Source organism: Hypanus sabinus, chromosome 2 (assembly GCF_030144855.1).
Source record: "Hypanus sabinus isolate sHypSab1 chromosome 2, sHypSab1.hap1, whole genome shotgun sequence".
NCBI classification, from domain to species: domain Eukaryota; kingdom Metazoa; phylum Chordata; class Chondrichthyes; order Myliobatiformes; family Dasyatidae; genus Hypanus; species Hypanus sabinus.
Genome location: NC_082707.1, coordinates 1,280,351 through 1,307,848, shown reverse-complemented (window position 1 = coordinate 1,307,848; position 27,498 = coordinate 1,280,351). Strand labels below are relative to the sequence as shown.

Sequence of the window (27,498 nt, the reverse complement as noted above, 5' to 3'; positions counted from 1 at the left end):
AAGACCAAGGAGATGGTGGTGGACTTTAGGAGACCTTGGCCTCATATGGAGCCAGTGATCATTAATGGAGAATGTGTGGAGCAGGTTAAGACCTACAAGTATCTGGGAGTGCAGTTAGACGAGAAGCTAGACTGGACTGCCAACACAGATGCCCTGTGCAGGAAAGCACAGAGTCGACTGTACTTCCTCAGAAGGCTGGCGTCATTCAATGTTTGTAGTGAAATGCTGAAGATGTTCTATCGGTCAGTTGTGGAGCGCGCCCTCTTCTTTGTGGTGGCGTGCTGGGGAGGCAGCATTAAGAAGAGGGACGCTTCATGTCTTAATAAGCTGGTAAGGAAGGCGGGCTCTGTCGTGGGCACAGAACTGGAGAGTATGACATCGGTGGCAGAGCGGAGGGCGCTGAGTAGGCTACGGTCAATCATGGAAAACCCTGAACATCCTCTGCACAGCACCATCCAGAGACAGAGAAGCAGCTTCAGCGGCAGGTTGCTGTCAATGCAATGCTCCTCAGACAGGATGAAGAGATCATTACTCCCCAACGCCATTCGGCTCTACAATTCAACCACCAGGGGCAAGACATGTTAAAGTGCCGGGGTTAGGACTGAGCTTAAGTTACCACTCAATGCACTTTAGTAAACTATTTAAGAACTTTTTAAAAGCTATTTATTAATGATTTTTGGGAGGGTGATTTTAGATGCATATCATATTTATACTGTTAAATGCTGTATGTAATTAGTTTTGCTGCAGTAAGTGTATGGGACTGGAAAAATGTTGAATTTCCCCTTGGGGATGAATAAAGTATCTTATCTATCTATCTATGTAGAGATAGCCCAGGAAATTATAGACAGTGTGTCTTACCTCAGTGGTTGATAAGTTGATGGAGAAGATCCCGAGAAGCAGGATTTATTTACATTTGGAAAGGTATAATATGATTAGGAGTAGTCAGCATTGTTATGTACCCACAGATTTTTTCTGTGGAATGTCACTTTAAAATACTGGAAGAATGAGACTGACTTTTGGACACTGTTTGAGGAGAGAGAGAGAGAGAGGGAGAGGGAGAGAGAGAGAGAGAGTGAGAGAGAGAGAGAGAGAGAGGGAGAGAGAGAGAGAGAGAGAGAGAGATTTGATGGACAATCAATGTAATGGTTTCTCTGCAGCTTATTTTGAATATGCAAGGACACACAGACACACACAGCTCAGAGTCAGGATGGATTTGGTCAATGGAAGACACCAGTGAGTCAGACGCTGGTTTAAACTTTCAGTAGCCCAAAAGGCGTGAGTTAAGATTGATGCTGAGTATTGATAAGTAATTGTCTCTAAGTAGCCCATGAGGGTGAGTTTGTTTTCATTCGAATATGAAAGTGTGATTGTCACTTAGTTAATCCACAGGAGTAGGTGTGAATACCACATGTGTGTTTACCCTTTTTCTGGGTGTGGTATTTCACTGAAGAAAGGCTCGTCTGTGGCAAATCACTGTCGGAGTTATTTCATATGTCATGGAGCTGCATAAGTGGCTATCATGTTGTGTGCTTGGGGTAGCCTTGTGGAATCTACCGGTGTGTCGACCCTTGCCTAGGTGGTGGTTCCCTTGAAGATGGTCCTTTGTGATAAGCTACTGTTGGTGATGATCCATACGTGGATTCCATTTGAGTATCCTGTGGCCATCACTTTGAGATATCCCGCAGCTGAATTTGGGTGTGGTACCGTTTGTGCTGAAAGGATATTCGTTAAAGGTCACTGTCGGTGATATTTCGTGTGTGGAATGGAACAACTTGGGAGATAAAACCTACTGCTATTGTTATTTTGTATTGCTGTCGTGGAATCTGTGGAATATTGACATAACTGCCATCTCACAACATTCACCTTTGGATTACAAACATCTTGCATTAATTAAGCTGTGCATTTGAACTGAACTTTTCTTACACATCATTGTAAGAATATATCACTTACCACCTGAGAGAAATGATTCTTAAGGAGTCCATTTAGAATGTGCTGACACAGAAAGAACGTGCAAAGCAACTTGCAGGGCAACGTATAAACCAATTTGCAAAATCAGGATGAAACAATAGCTTGCTGATTAAAGAAGCGATACGGGTAACGGGAAGACATGCTTAACGGTTGAACAATAACGGTGTTAATGCGCTGAGGCTGATAAGTGGGCCAAAGGGGTAATCACATTTGTAATTTTGTAATGAGATTAAGGAAGAATGTCTGCACCTCACATGGGTGCAACTCACAAAGTCGTAAACAAGTAGGGTATAAAAAACTGTGCAAAGTGTAATTCGGCACTCAATCTAGCAGGAGCTGGTTGGGTCCGAATCTGCAGACTCGAAAAATAAAGTTTACCGTTCTGCAAATTGCTGAGACTCAGTGTGTTTCTGACACCACCTAAGCTTAAAGAAGTTTGAGGATTTATGGATTTACACCTATATATGCATAACACTGTTAACCCTTGGATTTACCTGGTCTAAGTTACTGTATGACATAGTTACTAATAAAGTAGTGTTTTGTTAACAGCAAAACCAGACTCCACTTTGTGTTCTTTTGCTGCTGATACTTTTACAGAGTTGTGTGTACATGACAGCATGGCTTCGCCAAGGGCTGGTTGTGCCTTACGAGCCTGATTGAATTTTTTGAGGATGGGACTGAACACATTGATGAAGGAAGAGCAGTTGATGTATATATATGGGTTTCAGAAAAGCATTTGATAAGGTACCCCATGCAAGTTTATTGAGAAAGTAAGGAGGCATGGGATCCAAGGGGACATTGCTTCAACATCTCCCTGAGCAGTGCCATCATTGCAATGTGCTTCTAGGCCGCCACCGTCGTCCCTGTGCCAAAGAAGTCTTCAGTGTCCTGCCTCAGTGACTACCGTCCTGTTGCACGCACATCCATCATCATGAAGTGTTTCGAGAGGCTCGTCATGAGGCACATCAAGACCCTGCTGCCCCCCCTCACTGGACCCCCTGCAGTTCGTGTACCATCCCAACCACTCACCAGACGATGCCATGGCTATCACCCTCCACCTGGACAAAAAAGACACCTATGTTCGAATGCTGTTCATAGACTTCAGTTCAGCATTCAACACAACCATCCCTCAGAAACTGATTGGAAAGTTCAGCCTACTGGGCCTAAATACCTCTCTTTCTGCAACTGCATACTAGACTTCCTGATTGGGAGACCTCAGTAAGTCCGGATTGGAGGCAGCATCTCCAACACCATCACACCGAGCACGGGGGTCCACTGCTGTTCACTTTGCTGACCCACGACTGTGCTGCAACACACAGCTCGAACAACATCATAAAGTTTGTTGATGACATGACCGTGGTGGGTCTCATCAGCAAGAATGATGAGTCAGCATCGGAGGTGCAGTGGCTAACGGACTGGTGCAGAGCCAACAATCTGTCTCTGAATGTGAACAAAACAAAAAAGATGGTTGTTGACTTCAGGAGGGCACGGAGTGACCACTCCCTGCTGAACATCGATGGCTCCTCAGTAGAGATTGTTAAGAGCACCATATTTCTTGGTGTTCACCTGGCAGAGAATCTCACCTGGTCACTCAACACCAGCTCCATAGCAAAGAAAGCCCAGCAGCATCTCTACTTTCTGCGAAGGCTGAGGAAAGTCCATCTCCCACCCCCCAATCCTCATCACATTCTACAGAGGTTGTATCGAGAGCATCCTGATCAGCTGCATCACTGCCTGGTTTGGAAATTGCACCATCTCGGATCGCAAGACCCTGCAGCAGATAGTGAGATCAGCTGAGAAGATGATCGGGGTTTCTCTTCCCGTCATTAAGGACATTTACTCTACACACTGCATCTGCAAAACAAACAGCATTATGAAGGACCCCATACAAACTTTTTTCCCTCCCGCCATCTGGGAAAAGGCACTGAAGCATTCGGGCTCTCACGACCAGACTATGTAACAGTTTCTTCCCCCAAGCCATCAGACTGCTCTATACCCAGAGTTTGAACTGACACCAACTTACTGCCCTCTACTGTGCCTATTGTCTTGTTTATTATTTATTGTAATGCCTGCACTGTTTTGTGCACTTTATGCAGTCCTGGGTAAGTCTGTAGTTCAGAGGTTTTTTTTGTCTGTGTTGTTTTAGCGTAGTTTAGTGTAGTTTTTGTACTGTTTCATGTTGCACCATGGTCCTGAGAAATGTCTCGTTTTTACTGTGTACTGAACCAGCAGTTATGGTCGAAATGACAATAAAAAGTGACTTGCCAGAACAAATAGACTGAGCAACAGCTTCTACCCAAGAGCTGTGGCCTCCGCCACACCACTCCCACAGAACAATGACTGAAACTGTGAGCATGCACATGCACACACGAGGACTCAAATACTTGCACTAACGGGACTTTGTGCATTAGTGTGATAATTTGGTGATGCTGCAACTTATTTTCTGCTACTTATCTATTTAATACTGTTTTTCTATTAATATCTTGTTTTTATTTACCGCTTTGTTTGATTACCTGAGAGGAAGCCAAACAGAGTTTCATTGTACCTATGTATAATGACAATAAAGATCATTCAATTCAATTCAGTTGACTTGACTTGCTTTGTGAATCCAGAACTGGCTTGCCCACAAAAGGCAAAGACTGGTTGTAGACGGGTCATATTCTGCATGGAGGTTGGTGACCAGTGGTGTGCTTCAGGTATCTGTTCTGGGACCCTTACACTTCGTTATTTTTATAAATGATCTGGATGAGGAAGTGGAGGGATGGGTTAGTAAGTTTTGCTGATGACACAAATTTTGGAGATGTTATGGATAGTGTGGAGCGGGACATTGATAGGATGCAAAAATGAGCTGAGAAGTGGCAGATGGCGTTGAACCCAGATAGGTGTGGTGGTTCATTTTGGTAGGTCAAATATGATGGCAGAATATAGTATTAATGGTAAGACTCTTGGCATTGTGGAGGATCAGAGGGATCTTGGGGTCCGAGTCCACAGGACACTCAAAGTAGCTGTGCAGGTTGACTCTGTGGTTAAGAAGGCGTATGGTGTATTGGCCTTCATCATTCATGGAATTGAATTTCGGAGCCGAGAGGTAATGTTGCAGCTATATAGAAACATAGAAACATAGAAAATTGGTGCAGGAGTAGGCCATTCGGCCCCTTGAGCCTGCACCGTACGATCATGGCTGATCATCCACTCAGAACCCTGTACCTGCTTTCTCTCCATACCCCCGATCCCTTTAGCCACAAGGGCCGTATATAACTTCCTCTTAAATATAGCCAATGAACCGTCCTCAACTGTTTCCGGTGGCAGAGAATTCCATAGATTCACCACTCTCTGTGTGAAGAAGTTTTTCCTCATCTCGGTCCTAAAAGGCTTTCCCTTTATCCTTAAACTGTGACCTCTCATTCTGGACTTCCCCAACATCAGAAACAAACTTCCTGCATCTAGCCTGTCCAATCCCTTTAGAATTTTATACGTTTCAATAAGATTCCCCCTCAATCTTCTAAATTCCAGTGAGTATAAGCCTAGTCGATCCAGTCTTTCTTCATATGAAAGTCCTGCCATCCCAGGAATCAATTTGGTGAACCTTCTTTGTACTCCCTCTATGGCAAGAATGTCTTTCCTCAGATTAGGGGACCAAAACTGCACACAATACTCTAGGTGTGGTCTCACCAAGGCCTTGTACAACTGCAATAGAACCTCCCTGCTCCTGTACTCAAATCCTTTTGCTATGATTGCCAACATACCATTTGCTTTTTTCACTGCTTGCTGTACCTGCATGCCCACCTTCAATGACTGGTGTACAATGACACCCAGGTCTCGGTGCACCTCCCCTTTTCCTAATCGGCCACCATTCAGATAATCTGTTTTCCTGTTCTTGCAACCAAAGTGGATAACCTCACATTTATCCATATTAAATTGCATCTGCCATGAATTTACCCACTCACCTAACCTATCCAAGTCACCCTGCATCCTCTTAGCATCCTCCTCACAGCTAACACCGCTGCCCAGCTTCGTGTCATCCGCAAACTTGGAGATGCTGCATTTAATTCCCTTGTCTAAATCATCAATATATATTGTAAACAACTGGGGTCCCAGCACTGAGCCTTGCGGTACCCCAGTAGTCACTGCCTGCCATTCTGAAAAGGTCCCGTTTACTCCCACTCTTTGCTTCCTGTCTGCCAACCAATTCTCTATCCACATCAATACCATACCCCCAATACCGTGTGCTTTAAGTTTGCACACTAATCTCCTGTGTGGGACCTTGTCAAAAGCCTTTTGAAAATCTAAATATACCCCATCTACTGGCTCTCCCCGATCCACTCTACTAGCTACATCTTCAAAAAATTCTATAAGATTCATCAGACATGATTTTCCTTTCACAAATCCATGCTGACTTTGTCCGATGATTTCACCTCTTTCCAAATGTGCTGTTATCACTTCTTTGACAACCGACTCTAGCATTTTCCCCACCACCGTTGTCAGACTAACCGGTCTATAATTCCCCAGTTTTTCTCTCCCTCCTTTTTTAAATAGTGGGGTTACAGGACTCTGTACTTGGAGTACTGTGCTCAGTTCTGGTTGCTTCACTACAGGAAGGATGTGGAAGCCATAGAAGGAGTGCAGAGGAGATTTACAAGGATGTTGCCTGGATTGGGGAGCATGCCTCATGAGAATAGGTTGAGCGAACTCAGCCTTTTCTCCTTGGAGTGACGGAGGATGAGAGATGACCTGATAGAGGTGTATAAGGTGATGAGAGGAAATTGATCGTGTGGATAGTCAGAGTCTTTTTCCCAGGGCTGAAATGGTTGCCACAAGAGGACACAGGTTTAAGGTGCTGTGGAGCAGGTACAGAGGAGATGTCAGGGAAAGTTTTTACTCACGAGAGTGGTGAGTGTGTGGAATGGGCTGCCAACAATGGTGGTGGAGGCGGATACAATAGTGTCTTTTAATAGGATAGGTACATGGAGCTTATAAAAATAGAGGGCTATGCGTAAGCCTAGGCTACATTCACACTACGCCAGATAAATCTGTTACCGAAACTTTTTCTCTTCGTTTTTACCCTCCGTCCACACTAAAATAGCATTTTCGTCCCCTGAAACCAAAGCTTTTCAGAAACGCTTTCCAGGGTGGGTATTTTTGAAAACGCTGCTCGGGCAGATCAGTGTGGACAGAGTAACCGGAGTCTTTTGAAAACGCTGTCAGACGGCAGCATGCTATTTCATTGTTTTCTTGAACGCAACCTACCAATTTCAGAACAGACGGCAACAAGACTAAAGCCAGAAGAGTTAGAAATGTACTCACTAAATACTTTGACCCATAACTTACTGAATAAATAAGTATACTGTACTCACTTTGCCATTTTCTGTCCTTGCTCGTATGAAGGTGGTTTACCTATTTATGCAAGTACTTCTCTGACAATAGATGTGTAACAGCCTAATGTAACATTGTATGGAAATACAAGATAACCCTGATGCAGACATGTTTTATACATTTAACAAGGTGCTTTATTAATGCAACAGAAGCTGGGTCATACAGTCCGTGAATTCCGTCGGTTACCTCCGTACGCTCCAGTATTTGTTTTTTTTTACTTTTAAGTTCTCCTGTGTGAGAGCCAACAGCTGTCCATCGTTTTAAGTTTTTCTAGTCTGTAACTACACAAGCGTGCACTTTTACAGAGAGATTCGACAACAAACATGTTGCTTGTTTTCGGTAGGTATGTCCTGCGCATGCGCAACAGGAAGAGATTCGCCGAAATCTCTGTTTCAATGTGGATAGAGATATTTTCAAAAACGCATAGTGTGGATGCCTATCATTTTAACGTGAAACCGGTGTTTTCAAAATTATCTGGTCCAGTGTGGTGTAGCCCTAGTAATTTCTAAGGTAGGGACATGTTTGCCACAACTTTGTGGGCTGAAGGGCCTGTATTGTGCTGCCGGTTTTCTGCGTTTCTATGTTTTCTCTGTTGTTAACAACTTGCATTGTCAGAATTGGTACAAGTTAGAAAGATGAAGGTAAGGTAATGAGGTAAAACCAGAAGCTACAGGCTTGAGCCTCAATGGTCGTTTCTTACAAGTTAGAAAGATGAAGGTAAGGTAATGAGGTAAAACCAGAAGCTACAGGCTTGAGCCTCAATGGTCGTTTCTTGCCCCAAGTCCATAAATCAGAGAACTGATATCAAAAGCTCTACTATTTTAAGTTATTTACTCGCAGTTTCCAGGATTTATTTTACTTTTTCTTTCCTTTCTTTTTATTATTTTTCTGGTTCTTTTTCCCTTTTTTGTTTTTCTTTGGAAACAAATTCTGAAAAGGACCCAGTTCCTTCTGCACCATTAAGCCACGCCACCAGGCCTGGATCTGTTGGAAGAAAGGAATGAAAATGGAATTAATGATGAGTCTCTTGTTAGGCATGAATTCTGAGCTTATAATGAATGGATGGTGCTTATTCAGGACAGTGTCATATCCTTGGTACAGACTTGTAACTTTGCCAGACGTAGCTATAACAAACTAGAATACATGGGAAGCAATCACTGGACCAGGAAGGGTCCATGGAAATAAAAAGTTAATGATTCAGGTCATTGGCTCTATCAGAAACCTTAAGAACCAAAGAGGCATGTTAAAAAAATTACACAAATATGAGTCATCAGGCAGAAGATACATACCACCAGACTGAAAAAACATACCACCAGACTGAAAAAACATACCACCAGGTTCAAGGACGACTCCTGTGGTGACTCTTGACCCTTGAACAGACCTCTTGTATGATAAGATGGACTTGTGACCTCATAATCTACCTCCTTCTGATACCACATTATTTACCTGCACCACTTTTAGTTAGCTTTTACAAATTATTCTGCATTATCTTATTTTAGTTCAATGATTTGATTTGATCTAACCCTAATGATAGTGATTTGATCTGTATGAAGTGTATGTAGGAAAAAAAATTCACTGATCTAAATACAGGTGACAATTATAAACCAATACCAAATCCAATACATGCACTTCAAGGTATGCAAATATCTCCATCCTTAAAAGATATATATCCTGTAATCCAAGATCTCACTACTTAAGAACATAAGAAATAGGAGCAGGAGTAGGCCATCTGGCCTATCGAGCCTGCCCTGCTATTCAATAAGATCATGACTGATTTGTCTGTAAACTCAGCTCCATCTACTTGCCTTTTCCCCATAACCCTTGATTTCCTTACTATGTAAAAACCTATCAAACTGTTTCTTAAATATATTTAGTGAGGAAGCCTCAACTGCTTCCCTGGGCAGAGAATTCCACAGATTCACCACTCTCTGGGAAAAACAGTTTCTCCTCATCTCCGTCCTAAATCTTCCCCCCTGAATCTTGAGGCAATGTCCTCTAATACTAGTCTCACCTACCAATGGAAACATCTTTCCTACTTCTATCTTATCTATCCCTTTTAAAAATTTTGTATGTTTCTATACGATCCCCTCTCATTCTTCTGAACTCCAGAGAGTATAGTCCCAGGGACTCAAGTCCCTGGAATCAACCTGGTGAACCTCCTCTGCACTGCCTCCAAAGCCAATATAGCCTTCCTCAAGTATGAAGACCAGAACTGCACACGGTACTCCAGGTGCAGCCTCACCAGTACCCTGTACAGTTGCAGCATAACCTCCCTGCTCTTGAATTCAATCCCTTTAGCAATGAAGGCCAACATTCTGATTGCCTTCTTAATAACCTGTTGTACCTGCAAGGCAACCTTTTGTGATTCATGAACAAGCACTCCCAAATCCCTCTGCACAACAGCATGCTGCAATCTTTCACCATTTAAATAATAATCTGCTTTTCTATTCAGGGCTGGATTAACCTAGTAGCAAAAGTAGCATATTCTTTGGGCCCCTCATCTTCGAGAGCATCTTCGACTGCTTGCAAGCTGCAGTCTGGTGAAATCGGCATTCTCACCGTTTCCTCATGACTGTTAGAGTGAGTTTTAGGTAGATGATTCATTTACACTTAAATAAATGACTTCAGCCATCAGTCTTCTGTTCTTTGAACTGTGGATTGAGTTCATAACAATGCATTTCCTAAAAGCTGTGAACCCAGTTTGAATGCATCTCTGGCACCTCTGAGACAAGAATGCTAAATTTACAGGTAGTCGCGAAGGCACAATATCTATGCTTTTTGAATAGGAATTGTCCTCTATGCTAGTATGTAACATACCAAATAATGTATTATGGATTTTAACTGCAAAGCCTCAGTTATTTCATCAATGACTTTCTGGGAAGGAGAATAATCAGCCTTGCTGGATTTTACATGGGGTATATCCAAGGATCTTGTGAATTGCAACCTTATTCCTGTAATCGTGGGAGTTGGAGGGGGATAATAATATCCGAATTGCCAGCGATGCTCACATCCCGTGAACCCAGAGAAGAAAGCGGAAAGCATTTTCACAAATTGAAATCAAAATTATTTGCCCTGAGATAGAATATCTTAATCGATTACTCATGAGAAAAAAAAGTTCGAATGAATGAGATCTGCTAATGACAGGACATTTTGATAGACATGAATTGTGTGTGTTGTTTCTGTGCAGTTCAATGTCTCATGTCACAAATGTAAAAACTACAAAAAGTTCCAGTGACAAGTCTGCATGACCCAGGTTACATTGTCAATTGACAATAGACAGTTGGTGCAGGAGTAGGCCATTTGGCCCTTCTAGCCAGCACCGCCATTCTCTGTGATCATGGCTGACCATACACAATCAGTACCCCGTTCCTGCCCTCTCCCCATATCCCTTGACCACGCTATCTATAAGAGCTCTATCTAACTCTCTCTTGAATGCATCCAGAGACTTGGCCTCCACTGCCTTCTGGGGCAAAGCATTCCACATATCCACCACTCTCTGGGTGAAAAAGTTTTTCTGCATCTCTGTTCTAAATGGCCTACCCGTTATTCTTAAACTGTGACCTCTAGTTCTGGACTCACCCATCAGCGGGAACATGTTTCCTGCCTCCAGTGTGTCCAATCCCTTAATAATCTTATATGTTTCAATCAGATCCCCTCTCATCCTTCTAAATTCCAGTGTATACAAGCCCAGTCGCTCCAATCTTTCAAATTATGACAGTCCCGCCATTCCAGGAATTAACCTTGTGAACCTATGTTGCACTCCCTCAATCGCAAGAATGTCCTTCCTCAAATTTGGAGACCAAAACTGCACACAATACTCCAGGTGGGGTCCCACCAGGACCCTGTGCAGCTGCAGAAGGACCTCTTTACTCCTATACTCAATTCCTCTTGTTATAAAGGCCAGCATGCCATTAGCTTTCTTCACTGCCTGCTGTACCTGCATGCTTGCTTTCATTGACTGATGTACAAGAACACCTAGATCTCGTACTTCCCCTTTTCCTAACTTGACTCCATTTAGATAGTAATCTGCCTTCCTGTTCTTGCCACCAAAGTGGATAACCTCTCATTTATCCACATTAAACTGCATCTGCCATTCATTTGCCCACTCACCCAACCTGTCCAAGTCACCCTGCATTCTCATAACATCATCCTGACATTTCACACTGCCACCCAGCTTTGTGTCATCAGCAAATTTGCTAATGTTACTTTTAATCCCTTCATTTAAATCATTAATGTATATTGTAAACAGCTGCGGTCCCAGCACCGAACCTTGCGGCACCCCACTGGTCACAGCCTGCCGTTCTGAGAAGGACCCGTTAATCACTACTCTTTGTTTCCTGTCAGCCAGCCAATTTTCAATCCATGTCAGTACTCTGCCCCCAATACCATGTGCCCTAATTTTGCCCACTAATCTCCTATGTGGGACTTTATCAAAAGCTTTCTGGAAGTCCAGGTCACCACATCCACTAGCTGTCCCTTGTCCATTTTCATAGTTACATCTTCAAAAAACTCCAGAAGATTAGTCAAGCATGATTTTCCCTTCATAAATCCATGCTGACTCGGACTGATCCTTCTACTGCTATCCAAATGTGTCGTAATTTCCTCTTTTATAATTGACTCCAGCATCTTTCCCAACACTGACGTCAGGCTAACCAGTCTATAATTCCCTGTTTTCTCTCTTCCCTCCTTTCTTGAAAAGTGGGACAACATTAGCCACCCTCCAGTCAGCAGGAACTGTTCCTGAATCTATAGAACATTGGAAAATGATTACCAATGCGTCCACGATTTCTAGAGCCACCTCTTTAAGTACCCTAGGGATGCAGATCATCAGGTCCCGGGGACTTATAAGCCTTCAGACTCAACAGTCTACCCAACACCGTTTCTTGCCTAATGTAAATTTCCTTCAGTTCATCCTTTACTCTAGTTCCTTTGGCCACTATTACATCTGGTATTCATACACGATATGAGACTGAGAGGAACGAGATGGCATTCTAGGGACTGTCAGGAACCGATAGATCAGATTATCAGTAAACACCTCTGGTTTCGCTAATTATTTGAAGGCATCAGATGATTTGCGAACAACCCTGTTTGAAAGAGGCCCATGTACACAATGATTCTAATGTGGAATGTAAATTGGAACAGGAACATTATCTCGCATAGGAAACTGTAGTGTGAACGCATTTTCATTAACACGGACTAAAATTGCATCAGCAGTTGCTGAGAGCGAAGAGATGTCGTGGCCTCCATACAAATAACCGAGAAGTACTTACCCGGGACACTGATAAATCCAATTACTGTGTAACAAATAATCTGTGCTTGTACCATTGTTAATCCTGGGCTGTTAAAATTTAGAAGTCTGCTCCCAATTTTCTAATGTTCTACTTTTCATAAATGACGGTAAGGGTTAATAAATTCAAATAAAGCACAATTATCCAATTGCTTCTGCTTCTACTGGGTAAAATACTTCACGGATCAGATGTTCAGAGTCCACCGCATTCAGAAGAACATGAACTTCTGCATGAAATAGACATTTCCAGTATCATCAACAAATTTGCTCATGCTAAATCTAGAAAATATAACTTTTAAATTGTAGTTTTGTTACTTTTGACATTTGAAATTGATATCTACATGTAAGTAATACTATTACTGAAGTGTCAGACATTTGTCACATTATCTGGCTGTATAGCAAATGAAAAAATATTGAATTACTTTACTATGCAAGTAAATAATTTATGTTTATGTTTTTTTTTAATTTAGGGCACCTGTATAACATATGCTACATGCACATGGCCATTCACTAGCTTAATTCAGCCCTGCTTATAATATCCGTTCCAAAGTGGATGATCTTGCATTGACCAACAATGTATTCCATCTGCCAGACCTTGGCCCACTCAACCTATCTATATCCCTCTGCAGACTCTCCACATTCTCAGTACAATTTGTTTTTTCCACTTAGTTCAGTGTTATCAGCAAATTGTGCTACGCTACACTCAGTCCCCTCTTCCAAATCATCAAAGTACCAACACTGATCCTTGTGGCACCCCACTCACCACTGACTGCCAACCAGATAATCACCCATTTATACCAACTCTCTGCCTTCTATTCATTAACCAATCCACTATCCATACCAATACACTTCCTCCGACTCCATATATCCTTATCTTATTTATGAGTCTCTTGTGCGGCACCTTATCGAATGCCTTCTGGAAATCCAAGTATATGACATCCACCTGTTCCCCTCTATCCACTGCTCTCATTATGTTCTCAAAGAACTCCAGTAAGTTAATCAAACATGACCTGCCCTTTCTGAAACCTTGCTGTGTCTGTCTAATGGAACCACTCCTTTTGCTAGTTCTGCCTTAGTGACAGCTTCAAGCAGTTTTTAACAGATGTTAAGCTAACTGGCCTATAGTTGCCTGACTTTTGCCTACTTATTATCCTAATTTCTTTCACAACCATATCTTTGTAAACATCGAGGAGAAATAAAAACCACAGCCATCTCTTGCATCTCCACACACAGGCAGAACTGATGCTCTTCAAGAGGACCCAGTCTCTCCCCTAGTTACCCTTTTACTGTTAATATAACTGAAAAATCTCTTGTGATTATCTTTAACCCTTTCTGTCAAATCCATCTCTTGCCTTCTTTTTGCTCTCCTCATTTCCTTCTTAAGCCTGCACTTAACATTTTTATATTCATTGAGTGGTTCATTCATTCATAATCAGCTGCCTAAAAATTAATTCTACTTCCTAAATATCTCTTGGTAGCTAGATTTCCCTAAATTTGGTATATCTACCCTTCAACCTAAAAGGAACATGCTGCCCTGAACCCTTTTAAAAATCTCCCAATGCCAGCTGCCCCTTTGCCTTTAGAGTCATCCAATCAACTCCAGCTGATCCTGCCTAATGCCCTCAAAGTTTGGCCTGCTCTACTATGGAACCTGTTCTCTCTTTTTCCATAACTATTTCAAAACTATTAGAATTGTGGCCACTGGACCCAAAGTGCTGTCCAACTGCCATTTCAGTTACTTGGCTCCTCTTCATTCAGAGTATTGCTCCTTCCTCTATATACTGCATCACAGAACTGTCCTTGATCTACTTCCCAAATTGTGCCCCATCCAGGCCCTTTGAACTCTGGGTGGCCCAGCTGAAACCATGGAAATTGAAATCTACTTGTACTACCCCACTATTCTCACAACTAAGTGTTATGAATGCTGAACAGACCTGATGGAAATAGGGTGCAGAGTTAACCATTCCCCCCCCCCCTTTGAGAACTATGAACTATTGCTATTGCTATGCTGCTAATGAGAGAGAGAGATGAAGCACAGAGGCAGGAACATCTGCTGCAGATAAGAGAGAGAGAGACACACAGTTGATTTATGTATTATGGCTTCTTCCTGGATTGTTTACCTTTCGCTACAAGGACATTACTTTGCTCGTTAACATTCCTAAGGAGACAGCAGGAGTGGCTTGATTTGATAGACATGGTCATTTTGAATTGATGGACGGCTGATACCCTGTCAGTGGGGATAAAAGACAGGTCTGGTGAGACACCCCTCAGACACACCAATGGACACTGACCGAGTGTTGTGCACCCACAGGAAGGTGGGGGCTTTGAGGACCAAATCAGGAGATCGGTCAATAAAGCTCACAGTGTGACGGCAGGGCTGGTGGGGACTTGTGTGTGTGTCCACTCATGCTAGAGTGACGAGTCCACCACAGAAGAACGGTCTGGCCGAGAACAGAGGGGTCATAACCGAATGACCACAACGGTACGATGGAGTCAGAATACAACAGAAGGTTTGCTGGCTGCGGCTGCTCAATCTCTCGCTCGCTCTCTCTCTCTAACAAATTACAATACAACCGCAACTACCTCAGCACACATGAACTGAACTGAACTGAACTCTATATTCTCTTATGACAATTCATTTACCCCTAGACATTGATAGAGCTTGTTTATTATTAATGATTATTATTCCTACACTTATATGTTTATTATTGCTAACCTGTTTTATATGTATATTGGCATTTTTGATATTGTATTGCATAGTTCACTAATAAACACCTTTAGTTTTCGGTACCACCAGACTCCAACGGATTCTTCTATTTCTGCTGGTCTGTAAACCCAGTTACAGGGTACGTAACAAATTGGGGCCTCATCCAGGATTTGTTCACCAAATTGGGGGGGGGGCTGTGAATAAGGATTGAAGTCCCTTATATGATCTGGTTGTGTGGATAACCAGATGGGAAACCAGCAGAGATGGAGCTTGACAAATTTTTAAAAGAACCAACTACGGGGGCATTAGAGGATGCCAGAAAGGTGGAATTGTTGAGTATTGCGAGAAAATTGAATCTCTCGGCGGTGAAATGGCGATGAGAAAGTTGGAGATACAGAGGGCGATAGTTGTGTATTATGTATCCCAAGGTGTGTTCCCGTCAGGGATATTGGAACTGTTCCCTGAGAGGAAACCAACCAAGATTGAGCTTCAGTTACAGATGGAAAAATTAAGGTTGGCTGAGGATGAAAAGAAGAGGGAGCATGAACTCCGGATAAGGCAGCTGGAGGCAGTGAGAGAGGAAAGGGAGGTGGAAATGAGGGAGAAGAGGGAGCATGAGCTTCGAGTAAGGAAGCTGGAGCTGGAGGCCGATAAGGAACGGGAAGAGAGGCAATTTGAGCTGGAAATGGAGAAGTTAAAGGCATTGCAGGGAGGAGGCCAGGCAATAGACCCAAACAAGGGGTTCAGGATTGGTCAGGAGATTAAGTTGGTACCCCCATTTGAGGAGATGGATGTCGATAGGTACTTCTTTCATTTTGAGAAAGTTGCTTTGAATCAGAACTGGCCTAAGGAGAAATGGGCTGTTCTGTTACAAAGTGTACTTAGGGGGAAGGCTCAGCAAGCGTATTTGGCATTGTCTATGGATGAGTCTAAAGATTATGATGAAGTGAAAATGGCTATAGTAAGGAATTATAAATTAGTTCCAGGGGCATACCGGCAGAAGTTCCGGAATTTGAGGAGGCTGTGGGACCGCATGTATTTAGAGTTTGCCAGTGAGATGCAAATATATTGAGATCGGTGGTGCGCTTCAAAAGGGGTCAATGGAAATTTGATAGGCTGCAATAGCTGATGCTCATTGAGCAAGTTAGAAGTTGCTTCCCTGAAGGTATGAAGACACACTTGGACAAGAAGGAGACAGAGACTCTGTCTGCAACTGCCAAGTTAGCAGACGAGTATGCCTTAACCCACAAGACAAAGTTTCCCCCAAATAAGAGCTACCAGAGGAGCAGTAGGGACGGTATAGAAAACCCACCGGCTAAGGCAGAGAATAAGGTGGGAACTAATGGAAAAGGCAAGGAGGAGGAAAAGCAGGCTGGCAAGAAGGTTCCCAGCTTTACGTGTTATAATTGTGGGAAAGCTGGCCACATAACATCTAAGTGCTTTGCTCCAAAGAAGGAGACAGGAAAGGGAAAGACGACAACTCTGACTGGTTGCATTGAGCCGGTCAACAGATCGATGAGGAAGGCAAGGTTAGATAGAGCCCAAGAGGGGAGTGAGAGGTTTATTTCAGAGGGGATCATATCTGTGAAGGAAGGAGAAACCCCAGTTCTAGTGCAGATCTGGAGAGATACTGGGGCTGGTCAGTCATTGATTCTAAGGAAGGTTGAGATTATGCGGGCAGTGGGCGAATCAGCCCTCTTGTGCTTTTTGATATCCGGTTTGTGGGGGTTTAGCAAGGGTTAATTGGGGTGTGCTTAGGGTTTGTGGGGCTGAAGCCAGGGTTAATCGGGAAGTGCCTAGGGTTTGTGGGGATGTGTGTCCCTTTTGGACTTTAGGATTAGGTTTGAGTGTCGGGCTGGTGGATGTATATGTTTGGCTGGGTTAGGTTGAGATTATGCGGGCAGTGAGAGAATCAGCCCTCTTGTGCTTTTTGATCTCGTCACTTGAGATTCAGTTTCACGCGACCCTGCCACTTTGATCTGGCCCACGCTTTCATTAACCAGGTCCAACACTTGCCTTTGTTGAATCTTGCCTCTCTTGACATAGGATGTCCAGTTTGTAGGGGTTTAGCATAGGTTAATTGGGGTGTGCTTAGGGTTTGTGGGGCTGAAGCCAGGGTTAATCGGGAAGTGCCTAGGGTTTGTGGGGGTGTGTGTCCCTTTTGGACTTTAGGATTAGGTTTGAGTGTCGGGCTGGTGGATGTATATGTTTGGCTGGGTTAGGTTGAGATTTTGCGGGCAGTGGGAGAATCAGCCCTCTTGTGCTTTTTGATCTCGTCACTTGAGATTCAGTTTCACGCGACCCTGCCACTTTGATCTGGCCCACGCTTTCATTAACCAGGTCCAACACTTGCCTTTGTTGAATCTTGCCTCTCTTGACATAGGATGTCCAGTTTGTAGGGGTTTAGCATAGGTTAATTGGGGTGTGCTTAGGGTTTGTGGGGCTGAAGCCAGGGTTAATCGGGAAGTGCCTGGGGTTTGTGGGGGTGTGTGCCCCTTTTGGACTTTAGGATTAGGTTTGAATGTAGGGCTGGTGGATGTATATGTTTGGCTAGGAGAGGTTAGGCTGCAGAGTTCTGAGTATGAGCTGCTATGGCGGCTAGGCTTGTATGGGGAAGTCAGGTTAATCTGGTCCAAGCCTTTCATTATTGTGGTCCGATACCACTTCGTTCAACGAACCGGGTGTGCACAGGGACACATCGTCAGTAATGCACCCTTGGATCGTCAGTTGTTTTGGGCCTTTAATCATAATACCTCCTCCCCGAGGTGGCCCAGCCAAAGTTGATCAGACTTGGCTCGTGTATTTCCATGGAAAAGGCAAAGAGGAGGAAAAGCAGGCTGGCAAGAAGGTTCCCAGCTCTACGTGTTATAATTGTGGGAAACCTGGCCACATAGCATCTAAGTGTTTTGCTCCAAAGAAGGAGACAGGAAAGGGAAAGACGACAACTCTGACTGGTTGCATTGAGCCAGTCAACAGATCGATGAGGAAAGCAAGGTTAGATAGAGCCCAAGAGGGGAGTGAGAAGTTTATTTCGGAGGGGATCATATCTGTGAAGGAAGGAGAAACCCCAGTTCTAGTGCAGATCTGGAGAGATACAGGGGCTGGTCAGTCATTGATTCTAAGGAAGGTGTTAGACTTTGGTGCTGAGACCGAGACTGGGGAGGTAAATGTGTTAAAAGGTATTGGAAAAGGAACTGAGGCTGTACCTTTGTACAGAATATTTCTGAAATGTGACCTGGTATCTGGACCAGTCGAGATAGCGGTACAGTCTGAATTACCGATGGATGGTGTGGACGTCCTACTCAGTAATGATCTTGCAGGTGGTGACGTGTATTCAGCAGTGAAGCTGACAAGCAAGCCTGTAAGTGCTGAGGACCCGCCCATAGATTCCAATATTTATCCCGCATGCGCAATAACTCGCAGCATGTCTAGAAAGGCAGCTGAGACAGAAACCAGTTTAATTGAGCCCAGTGTTGATTTAGCAGAGACGTTTTTACCGACCTTGTATCAAAGAGGGTTACCGGATGAGGACAAACAGGATAGTGGGGTTAAGGAGAGTAAAGGAGAGGAGGCGGATTTACCTTTAGCAAGGAGGGAATTTATAAAGGAGCAGAGATGTGATGAGGAGCTTGTGCCACTGAAAGAAACAGCTCTATCCGAAGCAGAAATTGATAAGGAGCCAGGGGGATACTACCTGAAGGAGGGAGTGTTAATGAGGAAGTGGAGGCCGACCATGGTGCCAGGAGATGAGGACTGGGCAGTGGTACATCAGGTGGTGGTTCCGAAGGTTTATCGGGACGAAATTTTGAACCTGGCCCTTAAGATACCCCTAGGTGGACACTTAGGAGTGAAGAAGACAGTAGATAGAGTTATGAAAGATTTTTACTGGCCAAATATGAGGAAGGATATTATCGACTATTGTAAAAGGTGTCACACCTGTCAGGTGGTAGGAAAGCCAAATCAGGTTATCCAAAAGGCACCCCTCAGACCGATACCCACCTTTGAGGAGCCTTTTTCCTGAATCATCATGGATTTTGTGGGTCTTTTGCCTAAAACTGCAAGTGGGCAGCAGTACATCATGACCATGATGTGTGCTGCTACCAGATTCCCGGAGACTGTGCCCCTGGGGAACATTAGGACTCCTGCAGTGGTAAAGGCACTCATTTAATTCTTCACCACAGTAGGGTTACCTAGAGAGATACAGTCAGATCAGGGGAGTACCTTCACGTCCCATGCATTCCAGCAAATGTTGACTCAGATGGAAGTTAAACAAATTTTAGCCTCTGCATACCACCCAGAATCTGAAGGAGCATTGGAAAGATTCCATGCCACTTTAAAGACCATGATTAAAACATATTGTCAGGAAAATACTCGAGACTGGGATGATGCCTTACCGCTTTTGTTATTTGCAGTGAGGGATACGGTTCAGGGATCTCTGGGGTTCAGTCCATTCGAGCTCGTTTTTGGTCATAGGCCCAGAGGACTTCTAACCTTACTCAAAGAGAAATGGTCTAGTCCGAACGTGCAAGTCAATGTGATTGACTATATTTTGAAATTCTGTGAAAGGCTCCACAAGGTTTGCGACCTTGCAAAGAAAAATCTTAAAGGCTCCCAGACTAAAATGAAACAATGGTATGATAAACGAGCCTGAGAACAAGAATTTCAAGTGGGCGATAAGGTTTCGGTCCTGTTTCCTGTAGTTACCAACCCCCTACAGGTGAGATTTCAAGGGCCGTACAAAGTGATCAAGAAAATAGACTCTCTGAATTATGTGATCGTAACTCCTGATAGACGAAAGCCGAGCCAATTGGCTCACGTTAACATGCTGAAGGGTTATCATGATGCCGACCCTGCTCCAATTGGTTCTGTCACGAAAACAAATGAAGTAGTAGGGATTGATAAGGAGGAGCCTGAACATTTTGAAGAGATAAACATAGTGCCCACCAGACTAGAAAACTCTGTTATTTTGGCCAACTTTGCTGATAAAATCATTCATTTGGAGCCTGGACAAAGCGAGCAGCTGACAAAGTTAATTAACCGACATGCAGATTTATGCCCAGATGCTCCAAGGAAGTGCAAAGGCACAGTGCATGATGTTATTGTTACCTCGTCCCAGCCTATTAGGCAATCCCCTTATCGGATGAATTTGGAAAAGAGCAAGCTAGTAGAAAAAGAAATTAAGCATATTTTAGCTGCTGGTATTATTCGAGAAACTTCCTCAGCATGGGCATCTCTATGCGTGGTTGTACCGAAGCCTGATGGTAGTATAAGATTCTGTACAGATTACAGAAAAGTGAATGCCATCACACTAACAGTTGCTTACCCTATCCCCAGGGTGGATGATTGTATTGATAAAGTGGGTAAGGCTAGATACATCACCAAGATTGACTTGCTAAAGGGATATTGGTGTGTTCCTTTAACTGACAAGGCTCGAGAAATTTCAGCGTTTGTCACACCATCAGGGTGCTATGAATACAATGTTTTGCCTTTTGGAATGAAAAACACTCCAGGGACATTTCAGAGAATGATTAACTCAGTGATTAAAGGGTTAACAAATGCAAAGGCTTACATCGACGATGTAGTGACTTGGAGTGATACATGGGACGAGCACATTGAGGCTGTGGAAAGACTTTAAACAAATGTCTGCAGCCAATCTCACAGTGAACCTCGCAAAGAGTGAATTCGGCCACGCTACGATCACGTACCTGGGGTATGTGGTAGGACAGGGGCAGTTGGCTCCTGTGCAGGCTAAAGTACAGGCTATTTCTGAGGTTCCTGTCCCAACAGATAAGAGGGCACTGAGAAGGTTTTTGGGAATGGCGAGGTACTATCGGAAATTTTGTAAGAACTTTGCTGATATTGCCCTCCCGCTTACAAAGCTCCTGCAGAAGGATGAAAAGTTTGTGTGGAGCAATCCTTGCCAGGAAGCCTTTGAAAAGTTGAAAACCATACTGTGCTACCACCCTGTGTTAAAAGCACCTGACTTTTCGAAACCTTTCTCCCTGGCAACCGATGCAAGTGACGAGGTTGCAGGGGCAGTCCTGCTACAGAAAGCTGGGGATGAAATTGAATACCCAGTGGCATATTTCTCTCGAAAGTTCAATGTGCACCAGAGAAATTACTCCACTGTGGAGAAAGAATTGCTGGCACTTATCCCGGCGATACAGCATTTTGAGGTCTACATTTGTTCAGCACAGAGACCATTAATCGTTTATACTGATCACAACCCCTTGGTATTTTTGGCTAACATGAAGAATAAAAATAGATGGTTATTAAGTTGGAGTCTGTTGTTACAAGAATTTGATATTAAAATACAACATGTAAAGGGGAGTGACAATGTAATTGCTGATTGTTTATCCAGGTGTTAATTTGAAAGTATATCTGTATTACCCTTGTAGTCAATGACCACTTCTGTATTATATGAGACTCTGTAGTGTGCTTTACTAGTTAATTTTCACTCTGGTGAAAATTTCTTGATGGATGGGGGTGTTAAGAGTGCTGAACAGACCTGATGGAAATGGGGTGTAGAGTTAACCATTTCCCACCCCCCCCCCCTTTGAGAACTATGAACTATTGCTATTGCTATGCTGCTAATGAGAGAGAGAGATGAAGCACAGAGGCAGGAACATCTGCTACAGATAAGAGAGAGAGCGAGACACACAGTTGATTTATGTATTATGTCTTCTTCCTGGATTGTTTACCTTTCACTACAAGGACGTTACTTTGCTCGTTAACATTCCTAAGGAAACAGCAGGAGTGGCCTGATTTGATGGACATGGTCATTTTGAGTTGATGGATGGCTGATACCCTGTCAGTGGGGATAAAAGACAGGTCTGGTGAGACACCCCTCAGACACACCAATGGACATTGACTGAGTGTTGTGCACCCACAGGAAGGTGGGGGCTTTGAGGACTGAATCAGGAGCTCCCAGTGTGACGGCAGGGCCGGTGGGGACTTGTATGTGTGTCCACTCATGCTAGAGTGACGAGTCCACCACAGAAGAACGGTCTGGCCGAGAACAGAGGGGTCATAACTGAATGACCACAACAGTATGACGGAATCAGAATACAACTGAAGGTTTGCTGGCTGCAGCTGCTCAATCTCTCTCTCTCTCCAACGAATTACAATACAACCGCAACTACCTCAGCACACATGAACTGAACTCTATATTCTCTTATGACAATTTATTTACCCCTAGACATTGCTAGAGCTTGTTTATTATTATTGTTAAATTATTCCTACACTTCTATTATTATTGCTAACCTGTTTTATATGTATATTTGCATTTTTGATATTGTATTGTTTAGTTTACTAATAAAGACCTTTAGTTTTGGTACCCCCAGACTCCAACGGATACTTCTATTTCTGCTGGTTTGTAAACCCAGTTACGGGGTACATAACATAAGTACAATTTTTTGATACATCTGGTCATTCCTGCTGACTACTAGGTTGGGAAGGGAGTTATAATAGAACATAAAATGGTAATATAACCTAGCAAGGTGAAGCTCCCCTCCTTATTTTTAAGTTCTACCCAAATGGACTCATTAGGTGATCCTCCAAGAATGTCCTCTCTAAGCACTGCTGCTGTGATGGAATGACAAAGCACTCGATGGGCTAAATGGTCTAATTCTGATCATAAGTCTTATGGTTATGACCTCCTCTATCAAAAAAAACCCTTCGCTCTTCTTGTTCCTCTGTCCCACATAAAGTTCAAAGTATGTATGTATTATTCAACCTTGAGGTTCATCTCCTCACAGGAAGCCACAAAACAAGAAACCCAAAAGATCCCATAAAAAACTAACACTCAATATGCAGAGTGAACAAAAAAAATGTGCAATTAAAAGTAAGCAAATAGGAGTTAGAACAAAAGTGAGTACTCAGACACGAAGCCTGCAGCAGGCCCATAGTTTCAGCCTCAGTGTAGCGAAGAATGGAGTAAACATCACAGTGCAATGAGCAGAACAGTCTTCCCCACGCCTCTGGTCCCAGCAACCTGCCTTTTCAATCCATCTGGCCTGGCACTTAAATCGTCCAAATATCAGTTCATTCCTCGCACTAAGGCCTGAGCCCTGTCATATCAATACACTCTGGGCCTGGACTCTGTCACCACATTTCAGCCCATACCCAGCCTTTCCAAATCAGCCTGGTGCTTAGATCGATCAAACCTTGTTCTCAGTCCAGGTGAACGGGTTCCGAATCTGCCTCCGCCTTGACTTTGTCTCGAACATGCCTCGACCTTCGCACCCGCATACTTTGACTCTCAACTCAGCTTTGCCTTTGCTAATCTCTTCATTGTTTACAGTGATTGTTTACCACAATGTTTTTTACAGAAAAAGTATTATTAGTAAAATAGTTGTATTGATCTTGGAGGGTAGTCAGAGGCTTTTTCCCAGGGCTAAAATAGTTGCCACAAGAGGACACAGGTTTAAGATGTTGGGGGTATGTACAGAGGAGGTGTCAGGGGTAAGTTTTTTACGCAGAGAGTGGTGAGTGCATGGAATGGGCTGCTGGCAATGGTGGTGGAGGTGGATACAATAGAGTCTTTTAATAGGATAGGTACATGGAGCTCAGAAAAATAGAGGGCTATGTGTAAGCCTTGTAATTTCTGAGGTAGGGACGTGTTCGGCACAGCTTTGTGGGCCGAAGGGCCTGTATTGTGCTGTGGGTTTTCTGTTTCTGTTTCTCGTTTTGTTAACCGCTGGTAAGTTGTTGCTGCTCACCCTCAGCAGTATCATCTTAAACTGGCATCACAGAACAAGCAGCTGCCAGTCCTGCCCTTCTCTCAGCCATGTTGGGTATTCTATTCCTAGAGGAAATTTATGCCCTCAGTTCATCTACTTTACCTTTTAAGCTACAGTACATGCAATCTAAAGTGGTGATCCCATCTGCCCTTTCACTGTGAACACGGTTATCCTGATTGCTGGGCTTGTACTCCAGTTTTCTCAGTGGTTTTGCACTCTCCGTCCCAACCCCTAGTTTTAAACCCTCCCTAGTGGCAAAACAATTTTCCCTACAAGGGTATTGGACTCCTTCTTGCACAGATCACCTCTACCCCAGAAAAAAGCCAAATAATTTGAGAACCTGAGTCCATGCCTGCTATACCTGCTGATCAGCCATGCAGTCATCTGGTCTTTATCTCTCTTCCTGGACTTAAATATTGAGTACAGGAGTTGGGATGTTATGTTGAAGTTGTTGGTGAGGCCTATTTGAGTATCAAATGGAGTTCTGGTCACCTACATACATAAAAGATATTAATAAGTTTGATAGAGTAGAGAGAAAATTTGCTGGGATGTTGCTGGAACTTAAGGGCCTGAATTATAAGGAAAGGTTTATTCCTGAAAGCATAGGAAAATGAGGGGAGTTTTGATAGAGGTATACAAAATTATGAGGAGTATAGATAAGAGTGTATGCAAGCAGGCTTTTTCCACTGAGACTACATGGGTTAAGGGTGAAACATGAAATGTTTAAGGGAACATGAAGGGGAATTTCTTCACTCAGACAGAGTGGAATGAGATGCCAGTGTAAGTGGTGGATGGAGGTTCGATTTGAACATTTAAGAGAAATTTGGAAAGGTACATGGATGGAAGGGTAATGAAGGGCTCTGGTCTGGGTGCAGATCGATGGGATAAGGCAGATTAATAGCTCAGGATGACTAAATGGAGCGAAGGGCCTGTTTTTGAGCTGTAAGTCTGACTGACCTAACACATCAGCAAGTGACATTGGCAGTGTGACAGAAAGGGTTGGCGATGTAATTCTGCTAAACCAGTTAGTCACTCCTCATTTTCTCCTTGGTCTAGTTTCCCCAATAGTTCACACACTTGCCCTCCTGTTCTGCATTTCTTGGGAGTTCATCATTTACACACCAACAGTAAAACAATCACTAGTTAAACTCATCAAAACAATCCCTTTGGTTAATATACTCTACTGGTTTATAGCTCATAAAAATTAATACTCTAGGCACAGCCATTTCAAGCAGTTTGATTTATTTTCGCTCAAACCATTACATTGGTTTGTAGACAGCAGAATGGCCCCAAAAGACATGAGGGACAACTTGGGGTACCCTAAAATAATGGCTGGGTTAGTAGCAGCAGGTGCACTACACCCTATGCAAGAACATTTAAATCCTTAGTTTGGCTTTGCTGAGAGGTGTGGAGGTTGGATTTGATGGTTGGTGAAAAGTTAAGTGCATCATGGAGAAAGCCGTGTATACTTGTAGATTTTTGTACGTTTGCTTTCATTTGCCTATTTAGAACGTAGAAAACCTACAGCACAAAACAGGCTCTTCAGCCCACAATGCTTGCCGAACATGTAATTTGTTACGTATCCCGTAACTGAATCACTTACCAGCAAAGATAGAGAGGTCCGTTGAAGTCTGACGGCACTATTTTCAAAAGTTTTTTATTTATAAGGGGCACAAAAGTAAGGTTAATACTAACATTCAGATAATATACGTCAATACTCAATCTAAAGCGCGGGTATAGTAATAATCATCCTTAAGAAATCATTCTATCATTTGTCTAGGGGATAATAGATTGTCCGCTGGAAATATAAAAGTCACTCAGAAGTCTGCAGGCTTCAGCCTTTTGGGATCCGCTGGGTTTCACGTGTTGGAGAGAGAGAGAGATTGGTGAGAAAAGGAAAACTTGCCCAGGTCTTTATGAAGCAAATCCGTGGAATCAGGGGAGCGGGCTTCCCCGTTGTTAGTTAAAAGCGGTTTTCCGTGATTCCAGCCACAGACTCCAGATTCGGAATCTAACGCATGTGGCTTTTTTCAAAATGGCTTCCTGCTACGATGGGATCGCTATCGTGTCTTCTTGGTGCGTCTGAAGGGGGTGTCCCCCCCCCCCCCCCCCCAGACCCTCCCTTATACTTCCTCATGGGGTCGCAGGTGTCAATCAGGTTGGGATGATGCAATCTCTCACTCAACCAGCCCACTTTGCCCGAGGGCTTTACACGTGGTCTCCATGAGACAATAGTCAATGTCGCCTTATTTTGCATCCCGGTGGAACGCGGTATTCGGCACGTCTCTCTCTCTCCCACTTCCTGGGTCTACTGAACCCCCCTCAACTAGTGCTCTTGCGATTCTCACAGAGGAGGGGGCTGGGATCATAACAAATTACTTTAGAAATTACCTAGGGTTACCCATAGCCCTTTATTTTTCTAAGCTCCATGTACCTTACCAGGAATCTCTTAAAAGACCCTATCGTATCAGCTTCCACCACTGTCGCAGGCAGCCCATTCCACGCACTCACCACTCTCTGTGTAAAAAAACTTACCCCTGACATCTCTTCTTTACCTAATTCCAAACAACTTAAAACTGTGCCCTCTCTTATTAGCCATTTCAGCCCTGGAAAAAGCCTCTGACTATCCACACAATCAATGCCTCTCAGCATCTTATACACCTCTATCAGGTCATCTCTCATCCTCCATCCAAGGAGAAAAGGCCAAGTTGACTCAGCCTATTCAGGTAAGGCATGCTCGCCATTCCAGGCAACATGCTTGTAAATGTCTTCAGCACCACATCCTTCCTGTACTGAGGTGACCAGAACTGAGCACAATACTCCTAGGGGGGTCTGACCAGGGTCCTACATTAGCTCTCGGCTCTTAAACTCAATCTCATGGTTGATGAAGGCCAATGCACTGTATGCATTCTTAACCACAGAGTCAACATGTGCAGAAGCTTAGAGTGTCCTATGGACTTGGACCCCAAGATCCCTCTGATCCTCCATACTGCCAAGAGTCTTACCATTAATAATATATTTTGCCATCATATTTGACCTACCAAAATGAAACACCTCACACTTATCTGGATTGAACTCCATCTGCCAATTTTCAGCCCACTTTTGCATCCTATCGATGTCCCACTGTAACCCCTGATAGCCCTCCACACTATCCACAACACCCCCAACCTTTGTGTCATCAGCAAATTTACTGACTCATTCCTCCACTTCCTCATCCAGATCATTTATAAAAATCACAAAGAGAAGGGGTCCCAGAACAGATTCACTGGTCACCGACCTCCATGCAGACCCATCTACAACCACTCTCTGCCTTCTGTGGACAAGCCAATTCTTGATTCACAAGGCAAGGTCCCCTGGGATCCCATGCCTCCTTACTTTCTGAATAAGCCTTGCATGGGGTACCTTATCAAATGCCTTGCTGA

At 43.6% G+C, this 27,498-nt stretch overlaps 1 protein-coding gene across 5 annotated transcripts in view; it reads right to left on the bottom strand.

Annotated features, from left to right (window-relative positions):
* Nucleotides 1-6,564: 6,564 nt before the first annotated feature.
* Nucleotides 6,565-27,498, bottom strand: part of LOC132406000 (leucine-rich repeat and IQ domain-containing protein 4-like) — a 155,712-nt gene continuing 134,778 nt past the window's right edge. For all 5 annotated transcript variants that reach the window (XM_059991131.1, XM_059991145.1, XM_059991114.1 and 2 more), the window contains exon 6: nucleotides 6,565-8,325. In XM_059991131.1, coding sequence (XP_059847114.1) covers nucleotides 8,197-8,325 — 129 coding nt within the window. In that variant the 3' untranslated portion in view covers nucleotides 6,565-8,196. The remainder of the gene's footprint in view (nucleotides 8,326-27,498) is intronic.